The 12,349-nt window shown below is 47.6% G+C and overlaps 1 protein-coding gene across 3 annotated transcripts in view; it reads left to right on the top strand.

The window, feature by feature from the left end:
• The window catches only part of DCST2 (DC-STAMP domain containing 2), a 149,213-nt gene that overhangs the window by 105,356 nt on the left and 31,508 nt on the right, over positions 1 to 12,349 (top strand). For all 3 annotated transcript variants that reach the window (XM_068253567.1, XM_068253566.1, XM_068253568.1), the window contains one exon: positions 7,746 to 7,846. In XM_068253567.1, the coding sequence (XP_068109668.1) occupies positions 7,746 to 7,846 (101 nt within the window). The remainder of the gene's footprint in view (positions 1 to 7,745; positions 7,847 to 12,349) is intronic.

The following is a 12,349-nucleotide window of genomic DNA, read 5'->3' as shown; positions in this document are numbered from 1 at the left end:
TGCACATCTATGCATGGGCATGGTACAAAATCCATCCAGCAGTTTACAGAATTGCACATTGTGATCCCTTACCTTAGTGCTGCTGCTGTCACCTGACAGGAAGGCAAGTAGAGAGGGCCCAAATGGTTCCCCAGCGAATGGGAACCGGCAAACTTCTGTCGTTCGCGATCGTGGAGAACCGCAAACCTTTTCTGAAGTTCAGTCCGCCCCTATACTATGTCATTAGGGTCAACTTTGACCCTCTACATCACAGTCAGCAGGCACATTGTAGCCAATCAGGCTACACTCCCTCCTGGAGCCCCCCCCCCTTATAAAAGGCAGGCAGCGTCAGGCATTGGACTCACTCGTGTGCCTGCAGTAATTAGAGAAGGGAGAGTTGCTGCAGAGAGAGCTATAGGGAGAGCTTAGTTAGGCTCTTGTAGGCTTGTTAGCTTGCTCCTTGCTGATTCTTATTGCTAAAAAAGCACCCCTCAACAGCTCTTTTGAGAGCTAATCTTGTTCTTGTGATCTATTTTTTTTTTGTGGCCCACTTGCATTATATACAGCCCTGTCATTCAGTCACAGCTGGCCTTCGGCCCCTTGGTGGTAATTCCTACTGTGCCACTGCCAGGCCCAGCACATTCAGTGACTATCTGTGTGTGTGACAGGCAGCTGCACATTTGTAATCCCAATCACTGCACCTGTTCACTGATCAGTGCACCTACCCATCTACCTACGTGTGCGCATGCATTGTTAATACCACCAGTCATTGCACCTGTTCACGATACCTGTGTGCGTGTGTGACAGCTGCACATTTGTAATCCCAATCACTGCACCTGTTCATTGTTCAGTGCACCTACCTACCTACCTACATGAGCGCACGCATTGTTAATACCACCAGTCATTGCACCTGTTCACAGTACCTGTGTGTGTGTGTGACAGCTGCACATTTGTAATCCCAATCACTGCACCTGTTCACTGTCCAGTGCACCTACCTACCTACCTACGTGAGCGCACGCATTGTTAATACCACCAGTCATTGCACCTGTTCACGGTACCTGTGTGTGTGTGTGACAGCTGCACATTTGTAATACCAATCACTGCCCCTGTTCACTGTTCAGTGCACCTACCTACCTACCTACGTGAGCGCACGCATTGTTAATACCACCAGTCATTGCACCTGTTCACGGTACCTGTGTGTGTGTGTGACAGGCAGCTGCACATTTGTAATCCCAATCACTGCACCTGTTCACTGTTCAGTGCACCTACTGACCTACCTACATGAGCGCACGCATTGTTAATACCACCAGTCATTGCACCTGTTCACGATACCTGTGTGTGTGACAGCTGCACATTTGTATTACCAATCATATATCACAATATGCAGTGCATACCTGTAAACTGTTCAGTGCATCTACGTGACCGCAAGCAGTGTAATATACTGCCAGTCACTGCACCTGTTCACGGTACCTGTGTGTGACAGCTGCACATTTGTAATACCAATCCCTGCATACCTGTTCACTGCACCTGTGTGACCGCACACTGTTTAGTATACCAGTCCGTGCATACCTGTTAACTGCACCTGTGTGACAGCTGCACATTTTATTGTGATACCAGTTACTGCATACCTTTCACTGCACCTGTGTGACTGCACATTGTATTAGTCAAGTCAGTGCATACCTATCACTTCATCCCCCTCAATATGGACAAAACAACAGGCAGAGGCAGACCCAGAGACAGGCCACCCGGCAGGTCTGTTCGAGGTCGTGCTGACGTGATTTTGTGCGGCCCTAGACCAAAGTACAGTGCTCAGAAGAAGGCATGTCTCATCAACTCCAAAGATTGTCAGGAGGGGGTTGACTATTTAATACAGAACACCTCATCTTCCGCAGCCACCAGCGCTACTCCAAGTACCACATCCGCTACATTTGACACTTTGCAGGAGTTATTTGGTGGGGAAATCCCTGATTCACAGCCATTATTGTTACAAGATGAAGGCGCTAAGCAAGTTACACCACCTCATATGTCTGAGTTAGGCGACACTATGGACGTAACGTGTGAGGAGGAGGATGATGAAGTACCTGCTGTTGGTGCAGTTTTGGAGGTGTTTGATACAAGCGAAGCTGGGGAGGATGATTATGATGATACGGATGCCACGTGGGTTCCCAATAGAGGAGATGAACAGGGGGACAGTTCAGAGGGGGAGTCAGAGAGGAGTAGGAGGAGACGAGTTTCTGAAAGAAGCAGGGGGAGCTCGTCGTCAGAAACAGCTGGTGGCAGTGTCCGGCGCCATGTATTGCCACCTATGGACAGCCAGCCAACATGCCCTTCAAAGTCAGCTGCTGACGCCACCATAGTGCCCACACCCCAGGGTGGCTCAGCGGTGTGGACATTTTTTAGTGTGTATGCCAAAGATCAGAGCAATGCCATCTGTACTCTCTCTTCCACCAAAAATTGAGCCGTGGAAAGGCCAACACCCACGTAAGGACAACTGCCTTATGAAGGCACATGCAGAAAAGGCACAAACTGCAATGGGAAGACTACCTGAGCAGCACACAGAAGCAAAGCCACCCTCCTTCTACTCTTCCTCCTCCAGGTGTATCATCTTCAGCCGCTTTCTCCCTTGCACCTTCACAATCACAGCCAACCTCCTCCACTCCGCCTCTCACCTGGATCGGCTCCTGCTTCTCTGCCCACAGCAGCAGCCAGGTGTCCGTGAGGGAAATCTTTGAGCGGAAGAAGCCAATGTCTGCCAGTCACCCCTTGCCCGGCGTCTGACAGCTGACTTGGCGGAACTGTTATCCCGCCACCTGTTACCATACCAGCTGGTGGACTCTGAGGCCTTCTGAAAATTTGTGGCCATTGGGACACCGCAGTGGAAGATACCAGGCCGCAATTATTTCTAAAAAATGATGATACCCAAACTCTACCGTGAAGCAGAAAGGCAAGTGGTGTCATCTCTGGCACACAGCGTTGGGTCAAGGGTCCATCTGACCATGGATGCCTGGTCTGCCAAGCATGGTCAGGGCAGGTACATTACTTACACGTATAACAGAGGCGCCAACAAGTATAAAATAATTAAAAAACCGCTTAAAAGGAGGGGTGTAGGTGGACACACCTCTCAGGTACAAAATAGACCAGCCGATACGCTGTTATTTTATAACAGAAACATTTATTGGGGATTCTCCAGGTATGCAACGCATTTCACGGGCAAAGCTCCCGCTTCATCAGGCAATCAGAAAGGAGAAACACAGTAGTAGGTCCAATTCTGGATCAAGCGCCTCTATCGTGATAATGATCCAGAATTGGACCTACTACTGTGTTTCTCCTTTCTGATTGCCTGATGAAGCGGGAGCTTTGTTTGTGAAACGCGTTGCATACCTGGAGAATCCCCAAAAAATGTTTCTGTTATAAAATAACAGCGTATCGGCTGGTCTATTTTGTACCTGAGAGGTGTGTCCACCTACACCCCTCCTTTTAAGCGGTTTTTAATTATTTTATACTTGTTGGCGCCTCTGTTATTCTTGTTTTATTACTATATAGTCCACCCTGGGTGGAGGGGTGTTTCCCCATTTTCTATCTACAGAGAGTGACTTTTTAATGCCTGAGTGGGGTCAGGCTCCAATTGTCCCCACCTGCAGTTACAGTGGTTGCCTTTGCGGTAACCCAGACTTGTGAGTACATCTACCATTTACTTTCATTTCATCTCCATTTGATTACTGACATACTACACCATATTGGGCTCTCGGTCTCTTTGTTTTGTCTTTTCAAAGCTACATTACTTACACGGCCCATTGGGTCAACCTGGTGACCGATGGCAAGCAGGGAGTACGTGGCTGTGCAGCGGACCAACTTGTGACACTTCCACGGCTTGCAGGCAGGCCTGCTGCCACTTCCTCTCCTTCTCCTCCTGCTACATCCTCTTCGCTGTCGTCCTCCTCCTCCTTGGCTGAGTGGCAGTGCAACTCTACTGGTGCTGCGATCTCTCCAGCTACACAGCCCTAGCTCCCCAGGGCCTATGCTGCATGCCAGGTATGACGGTGTCACGCCATCTTAGACATGTCTTGCCTCAAAGAGGAGAGTCACACTGTAGCAGCTCTCCTTGCTGCTCTGAACAAACAGGTGGATCAGTGGCTGACCCCACACCCACTGGAGATCGGCAACGTGGTGTGTGACAACGGCAGCAATCTTATTTCGGCTTTCAATATGGGAAAGTTGACACATGTACCATGCATAGCGCATGTGCTCAATCTCGTAATCCAGAGATTTGTGTCTAAGTACCCAGGCTTACAGGACGTCCTAAAGCAGGCCAGAAAGTTGTGTGGGCATTTCAGGCGGTCTTACACGGCCATGGCACGCTTGGCCGATATTCAGCGGAGAAACATCTTGCCGGTGAGGTGCTTGATTTGCGGTAGCCAGACTCGCTGGAATTCGACCCTCCTGATGTTCGACCGCCTGCTACAACAGGAGAAAGCCGTAAAACAGTATCTCTACAACTACAGCCAAAGGACACAGTCTGGGGAGATGGGGATGTTCTGGCCGAAGTACTGGACACTCATGCGAAATGCAAGCAGGCTCATGTGACTGTTTGAGGAGGTGACAAACATGGTGAGTCGCAGTGAAGGCGCCATCAGCGACTTGATCCCGTATGCCTTCTTCCTGAAGCGTGCCGTGCGTAGAGTGGTGGATCAAGCTGTGGATGAGCGTGAACAGGAAAAGTTACAGAAGGAAGAGTTGTGAGATCAGTTCTCATCAGAACCAGATGTTTCCTCAACACCTGCGGCAGCACAGAGGGGGGAGGAGGAGGAGGAAAAGTCGTGTGGGGAAGATGAGTCAAATGATGAGGGAGGTGGGTTTTTTTAGGAGGAGGCAGCAGAAGAACAACCGCAGCAGGTGTCACAGGGGGCTTGTGCTGCTCAATGCTCCCGTGGTATTGTTCGTGGCTGGGGGGAGGAGGAGAACTTAACTGACATCAATGAGTTAGAGCAAGAGGAGTTGGATAGTACGTCTGGATCCAACTTTGTGCAGATGGCATCTTTGATGCTGTCCAGCCTGTCGAGCGACCCCCATATTAAAAAACTCAACTCAGCGCAGCTCAGCGTGGCGCTACTAGACCCTCGATATAGGCACAAAGTGGCAGACATGTTACCAACTCCCCTAAAGGCAGAAAGGATGCTGCACATGCAGAACAAGCTGGCAACTATGCTTTACAGTGCATTTAAGGGTGATGTCACAGCACAACGTAATAAAAGGTACCACTGACAGTAAACCTCCCATGTCCACGCAGGCAAGGACAGGACCCTCTAGCGATCTCATGGTGATGTCGGACATGCGGACATTCTTTAGTCCAACGCCTCGCCTTAGCACTTCCGGATCCACCCTCCACCAACGCCTCAACCGGAAGGTAGCTGACTACCTGGCCTTAAGTGTGGATGGAGACACTGTGAGCAGCGATGAACCCCTGGACTACTGGGTGCGCAGGCTTGACCTGTGGCCAGAGCTGTCCCAATTTGCCATCCAACTTCTGTCTTGCCCTGCCTCTAGCGTCCTGTCAGAAAGGACCTTCAGCGCAGCTGAGGCATTGTCACTGAGAAGAGAAGTCGCCTAGGTCACAAAAGTGTTCAGTACCTCACCTTTATCAAAATGAGGCATAGATCCCGGAGGGTTACTGCCTGCCCCAAGACTAAGTCAGTCTCCACACACAGCATCTCTGCCTGCAGGCCGCTTGACTGCCACCACCAACAGGGTCCACCAGGACTCCAGTCGGATTCCTGAATTTTTAAGGCCGCAGCTAGCAGCGGCCGCTATAATAATTTTTCTAGTGTGTGTACATGCCTGCCTATTTTTTCTGGCTGCACTGCAGCTGCAACATCAAAACAAAAAGGCATGTACATGTGTCAATTCCCCTTCGTGATCGTTACCTTGCCACGGTGAAGGGGCTTGCATATCAAAATGAAGCAATGACCGCCGGCTATATGAGTGTGTTGGGGTTGGGGGGCACACCTGACCCAAGAAGATAGATTATAAGGTCGTTGCTTCATTGTGGACAGACCAAATTCGATCAGCTGGACACTCAGTCACTGTTGTTCTGTCATTCAGCTACCTCAGCCTGACCATATGTGCTTGAAAACCGCCATCGCCTGCACTCTGGCCATGGTGCGCACCAGTCCAGCACGGCCGTCACTACACAAACAGCTGTTTGCGGTGTGTTACACAGTGAGTTTGGTCTGTCAGTGTGAAGCAGTGCACTAATTACACTCCCTGATTGATGTATACACATGCACATGTATACACATCCAATTTAGCAATAAAATGTGATTTCTGCCCTTAAAACGCTGCTGTGCTTCAAATCCCGATTTTTCCCGGAGACGTTTGGCGTGTATCCCACTTCGCCATGCCCCCCTCCAGGTGTTAGACCCCTTGAAACATCTTTTCCTTCACTTTTGTGGCCAGCATAAATGTTTCTAGTTTTCAAAGTTCGCCTCCCCATTGATGTCGATTGCGGTTCGCGGAGGTTCGCATGTTCACAAACATTTTCAGAAGTTCGCGTTCGCGGCCCGTGATTCGAAAATCGGAGGTTTGGGCCATCTCTATAGGCAAGTGGCAGCTGAAACTGAAAAGTGCTTCTGGAGCTCACAGGCTGTTGCTGCAGCCACACATGGCTGAACTTGAATGAACCAAGAGAGTGCACACATGTATGCATGTTTTCTATAGGTTGCTGGCCATTTACAAATGCTGTAGCCAGGCAATAATAAAGGCAATCATATAGTCAGTGATGCCATATTTGACAGCCCTGTGTACATACTCATGCATAGTGAGGTCAAAAGTGGAACTTTTGCTCTCTAAAATGTGCAACTGCCACCCTCCCTGTCTCTGACTGTCATCTGATGCACACAATCTGCTTTGCATTTCCTTAGGGTCTATTACATTATTTCCTTCATCCAACATTTAGGTAATAGGACAAAAGAGTCACCAGGAAGATTAAAAAAACACACAAAAAACAGTTTGAAAATGGGATGTAGTGATGGATTGTGGACCTCACAATTGAAGAACCAAATTGTCTGATTTGGGTAAAATTTTATATTGTGTATTGTATTGTAAATTGTAGATTTTATATTGTAAATTGTATATGCCACAAAACAATGTGACGCATTTTGCAGGTATTTCACCTGCTTCTTCAGGCAATTAGAAGAAGTGGATGAAATACCTGTGAAATGTGTCGCATTGTTTTGTGGGGAGTACAATATAAAATGTTGTCTGAATCAGACAATTCTAGTCTTCAATGGAGAGGTAAGTCCACCACTACCTCCCATTTTTAAACTGTTTTAGTGTTTTTGTAATCTTCCTAGCACCTCTGTTTTGTCCTATTACCTATACGTTTGTCCACCCTTGGTGGAGGGATGTACCCCCATTCTGCAGAGAGCCACTTCTTAACCTAAATGGGGTCGGGGTTTAATCTCCTCACTTGCCTATACACTGGTTGCCTTAGCAGTAGTCCTTCCTTGAGAGTACTCATTCACATCGATTTTATTCTATTTAATGTGACTTTAACATACTGCACTATTGTGGGTTCCTGATTTTCCTTCTGTTTTTCACAAAAACTTCATCCAACATACCTCTTAAAGAGGCAAAACAATGGGTGTGACTTCTTAAATGGCACTGGCTCCTAGGAAGTGTAATTTCTGGCCTCCCCTCATGTTATTGTCAGCCGATGCAATGCTGCCCATAGCCTCCTTTATTACTGACCCAATTCTTCTTGTTCACAGCTGCTATGTATGGAACGGCATTTGTTGCTTCCGCTGCTGGAGTTTACATTCAAAGACTTAAACGCTTGATATGCGCTTACTACTATCCTTTCCGTGAGCGGGTAAGAATGAAGTTAGGAGGAAGTCACAGATTTGCTATGTATTTGCATCATTTATTGATAATTATTTTACTATAGCAATCTGCATGTGGTTCAGTGTCATTTACCAGACTTTCTCAAAGTTAATATAGCATGTATCCTTTTATTAATTAATCTATTGGCCAAGTACCCACTACTGTTGGTAACTTCATCTCATGTACCCATTTGGACTTGTGAGGAGTACTTCATATTTGTGTAGAAATGGTTTTGTAGCGTTCCTTGATGTTTTTACTAACTAAAAATACTTATCATTGACAACCATAAAATCACATTCCTATTACCCATTGCTCCGTGTTTATTATGTAGTTTACATCCAGACCCTCCCTTGCAAGCATTCCAAAATAATCATAAATGGGTCTGCTGTAATGAATCTTATCTCACTCAGCCTGGTTCTCTTCTCCTACATTGTCGGGGAGAGGGACGTTTGTTATCTTCCCTTCTTCCCCTTCCACATTCCTGCTGCTTGCTGATTGGCTGAGTGCAGTTCAGTGTGACTCAAGGCTGAGAAGGGAAATCGAAGTTAAATCACCTCACCCCTCTGCAAAAGTTGCTGAAATCTGATCTATGTTCTGCTCTCATGTGTTTACAAAGCAAACTAGATATGACGGTGCAGTTCTGCATACATGATTTCAGGCAGAGGAGAAAAAAAAGAGTGGCTTCAGTCAGAGGCAGTAAAGATGAAAAATGCCTGGAACAGTTTTCTCTTTATTTACTATATAAAATTTACTGAAATCAAAATATGGACAGTACAATACATATGTTATGTAAGTAGAACAAGTATCTATCTATCTATTTATCTATCTATCTATCTATCTATGGCTGTGGAGTTGGTACAAAAATCTTCCGACTCCAACACTGGCTCAGACTCCTCAGTTTATGAAGCCACGACTCCGACTCCGGGTACCCAAAATGGCTCATACTCAGACTCCTCGACTCCGACTCCTTAGCCTAATACGTAACAGGGCTGTGGATTTTGTACAAAAATCATCCGACTCCTCAGTTTATGAAATCAACGACTCCGACTCCGGGTACCCAAAATGGCCACCTTCCCCTCAGGTGGTTCTTGGCCGAGCTGCCTATATCTCCCGCTTCTCGGGACATAGCCTACAGTTACACCAAACACTTAGACTTTATTAGGTGTCCAGAGGTTAGTCATACTTGTATTACTGGTGATTCTGCAGATCATCCATAATCAAGTATACATCTGTATTATTGATGATTATGCAGATCATCAATAATCAGATTCTCTCTGTGTGCTGACACCGATCGTTACAGAACGGCAGACCTGAAAAACAAAATGGACGCACTCAACAGCTGTCTTGATGCACTCACCACCTTGGTGGAGAATTTCATCAGGGTGCTGGACGGTCATCAGACCCAGATCACTGCTTTGTCTGGGTCCATAAAGGTCCTTCAGACGACTGTAAATGCAGTGCGATCCCCTCCAGTTACAGACTTGCGTATGTCTGGACCCGAAAGGTTTTCTGGTCATAGATCTGACTTTCAGAATTTTAAGAATCGAGTAATGTCGTATTTTGAGTTAAGACCCAGTTTATCAGGAACTGAGGCACAGAGAATTACATTTATTAAGTCCCTTTTGTCAGGGGATTCTCAAACTTGGGCATATAGCCTTCAGGTAGGGCATGAGGCTTTAACGTCAGTTGAGGAATTTTTTAATTCCATGGCCATAATTTATGATGATCCGGACATTGCCTCCACTGCTGAGCGGAAGCTTAAGACTTTGCGTCAAGGCAAGGATCCGGTAGAAGTCTACGCAGCTAAGTTCAGGAAGTGGTCTGTGTCAGCTAGGTGGGGGACATTTGCGTTGTTAGACTGTTTTTTATCAGGGTTGTCAACGCAGTCTCTGATTTGATGTTGGGACAGCCTCAACCAAAATCTATTGATGAGGCAATCGCTTTAGCAGTACGGGTTGATCGCCGTTTACACTATCAAACTCGGGGTAAGAACACTGTAAGGTATGTCTCCTACGCCTCTCCTCCACCCGTCTCACCTCCGCCAGAGCCAATGCAAATTGGACAGTCAAAATTGACACGGGTGGAAAAGAATTGCAGGAAAACAGAACAACTCTGTTTATACTGTGCAGAGGAGGGTCATAAGGTGCAGAGTTGTCCCAAAAAGTCGGGAAACGCTGCCGCCTAGGTGTAGTCAGAGGTAATACCCTAGGCGCGCAGTCATTACCTCTAAACAATAATCGTTTGCTCCTTCCCTGTTCTGTCACATGGGAGGGCCAGACTGTTACCACTGAAGCTTTCATAGACTCTGGTTCAGCAGCTAACTTTATAGATTACGAGTTTGCAAAAAATTTGGGGGTTCCTATAGTCCCATTAGACCAACAGGTTTTGGTCACTGCAGTAGATGACTTTCCTCTGCAAAGTAGACATCCCCTGTCTCGGACCCCGAAGCTTAGGTTCAGTGTTGGGGTGCTACATAAAGAGAGTCTACAATTTCGGGTCCTGCGTATGGCAACCTCCACCGTTATTCTTGGCATGCTATGGTTACAACTTCACTCCCCTCAGATAGATTGGGTTTCAGGTCAGCTAACGAGCTGGTCTACCCATTGTCATCATCACTATTTAACGAAAGTAACACCAAGATTCAGGTTAAAGGTGTGCCAAACCAATACGCAGAATTCGCTGACGTATTCTGTCCCAAATCAGCAGATAAACTCCCCCCCCCCCCCCTCCGTACCTTCGACTGTCCTTCGACTGTTTAAGATCTGGTTGTATGCCTCCCAGGGGCCACCTCTATAATCTATCTGGGCCTGAGAAATTGGCAATGCAGGAATACATCAAAGAAAATTTGTCTAAGGGTTTCATCCGTCCCTCTCGTTCACCAGCAGGGGCAGAATTCTTTTTTGTAAAAAAAAAAAAAAAGATGGAGGCCTTCGTCCCTGCATTGATTATCGAGGCTTAAACAAGATTACAGTGAAAAATCGTTATCCTTTACCCTTGATTGACGATTTGTTCACTCAGGTTACCAACGCCAAGATTTTCTCGAAACTAGATTTGAGAGGCGCATACAACCTAGTTCGAATTAGGGATGGTGACGAATGGAAGACGGCCTTTGACACACCCGACGGGCACTAAGAGTACCTGGTGATGGCCTTCGGGTTGTTTAACGCCCCTGCCGTGTTCCAGGAGTTGATTAATGAGGTATTCAGGGAGGTGTTGAGGAAGTTCGTCTTGGTATATCTGGACGATATACTGATCTTCTCTTCCAATCTCTCGGAACATCGAAAGCATGTTAACCACTTGCCGACCAGGGGATTTTTCAGTGATCGGTGCTGCGTGGGCTCTGCAGCCCGCAGCACCGATCAGGAGTGCAGCAGGGCGATCAGACTACCCCCCTTTTTTCCCCAGTAGGGGGATGTCCTGCTGGGGGGGTCTGATCGCCGCCGGCTGCATTTGCTTAGCGGGGGGGCTCTTCAAAGCCCCCCTCCGCAGCGTTCTCCGCCGTCTCACCCGCTCCCTCCCCCTGTTAGCTGCGCAGGACGGATTTCCATCCTGCGCATTGAAGGATAGGCTTCAGCCTATCATATGCCGGCGATCCCCGGCCAATCAGAGGCCAGGGATCGCCGATCTGCCTTACGGCACTGCTGCGCAGCAGCGCCGTATGATGTAAACAGCCGGGATTTCTTCCCCGCCTATTTACATTTTGCCGGCGAGCCGCGATCGGCGGCTCTCCGGCTGTTCACGGAGACACCCTCCGTGAACTGACATGGAAAGGCCGCTCGATCGAGCGGCCGTTTCCATGGTAACCCAATCGGCGTTTGCTGGTCATCAAGAGGTTAAGTTTTTTTCTAGGGAAGTTAAGACAGAATCTGCTTTACGCTAAACTAGAGAAATGTATTTTCGAAGTAACCTCTGTTGCCTTCTTGGGGTACATTATCTCTACATCTGGCCTCTCTATGGATCCTGGAAAGGTTTCTGCTGTCTTGGAGTGGCCTCAGCCTGTGGGACTGAAGGCGCTCCAAAGATTTTTGGGCTTTGCCAACTACTACAGGAGGTTTATAAAGGGGTACTCTACAGTGGTCTCGCCCCTCACCAGTCTCACCAAGAAGGGGGCTGATACTTACCACTGGTCAGCAGAGGCACATTCTGCCTTTCCTACACTGAAAAAACTGTTCTGTTCCACACCCATATTAAGACATGTGGATGTCACCTTCCCCTTTATCGTGGAGGTTGATGCTTCAGAGGTGGTGGTGGAGGCTGTATTGTCTCAGCAATCAAGCTAGCTTTTGAGGAATGGCGACATTGGCTAGAAGGTGCAGAACATACTATCACAGTTTATACAGATCATAAAAATCTGGAGTACATAGAGGGCGCCAAGAGACTTAGCCCCCGTCAGGCCCGGTGGTCCCTGTTCTTTTCAAGATTCAGATTTGTAATTACATATACCCCTGGTAGTAAAAACATCAAGGCCGACGCCTTGTCCAGGTGTTTCGAG

This window comes from Hyperolius riggenbachi, chromosome 9 (assembly GCF_040937935.1).
Source record: "Hyperolius riggenbachi isolate aHypRig1 chromosome 9, aHypRig1.pri, whole genome shotgun sequence".
NCBI classification, from domain to species: Eukaryota; Metazoa; Chordata; class Amphibia; order Anura; family Hyperoliidae; genus Hyperolius; species Hyperolius riggenbachi.
This window is presented reverse-complemented; position numbering and strand designations above follow the sequence as displayed.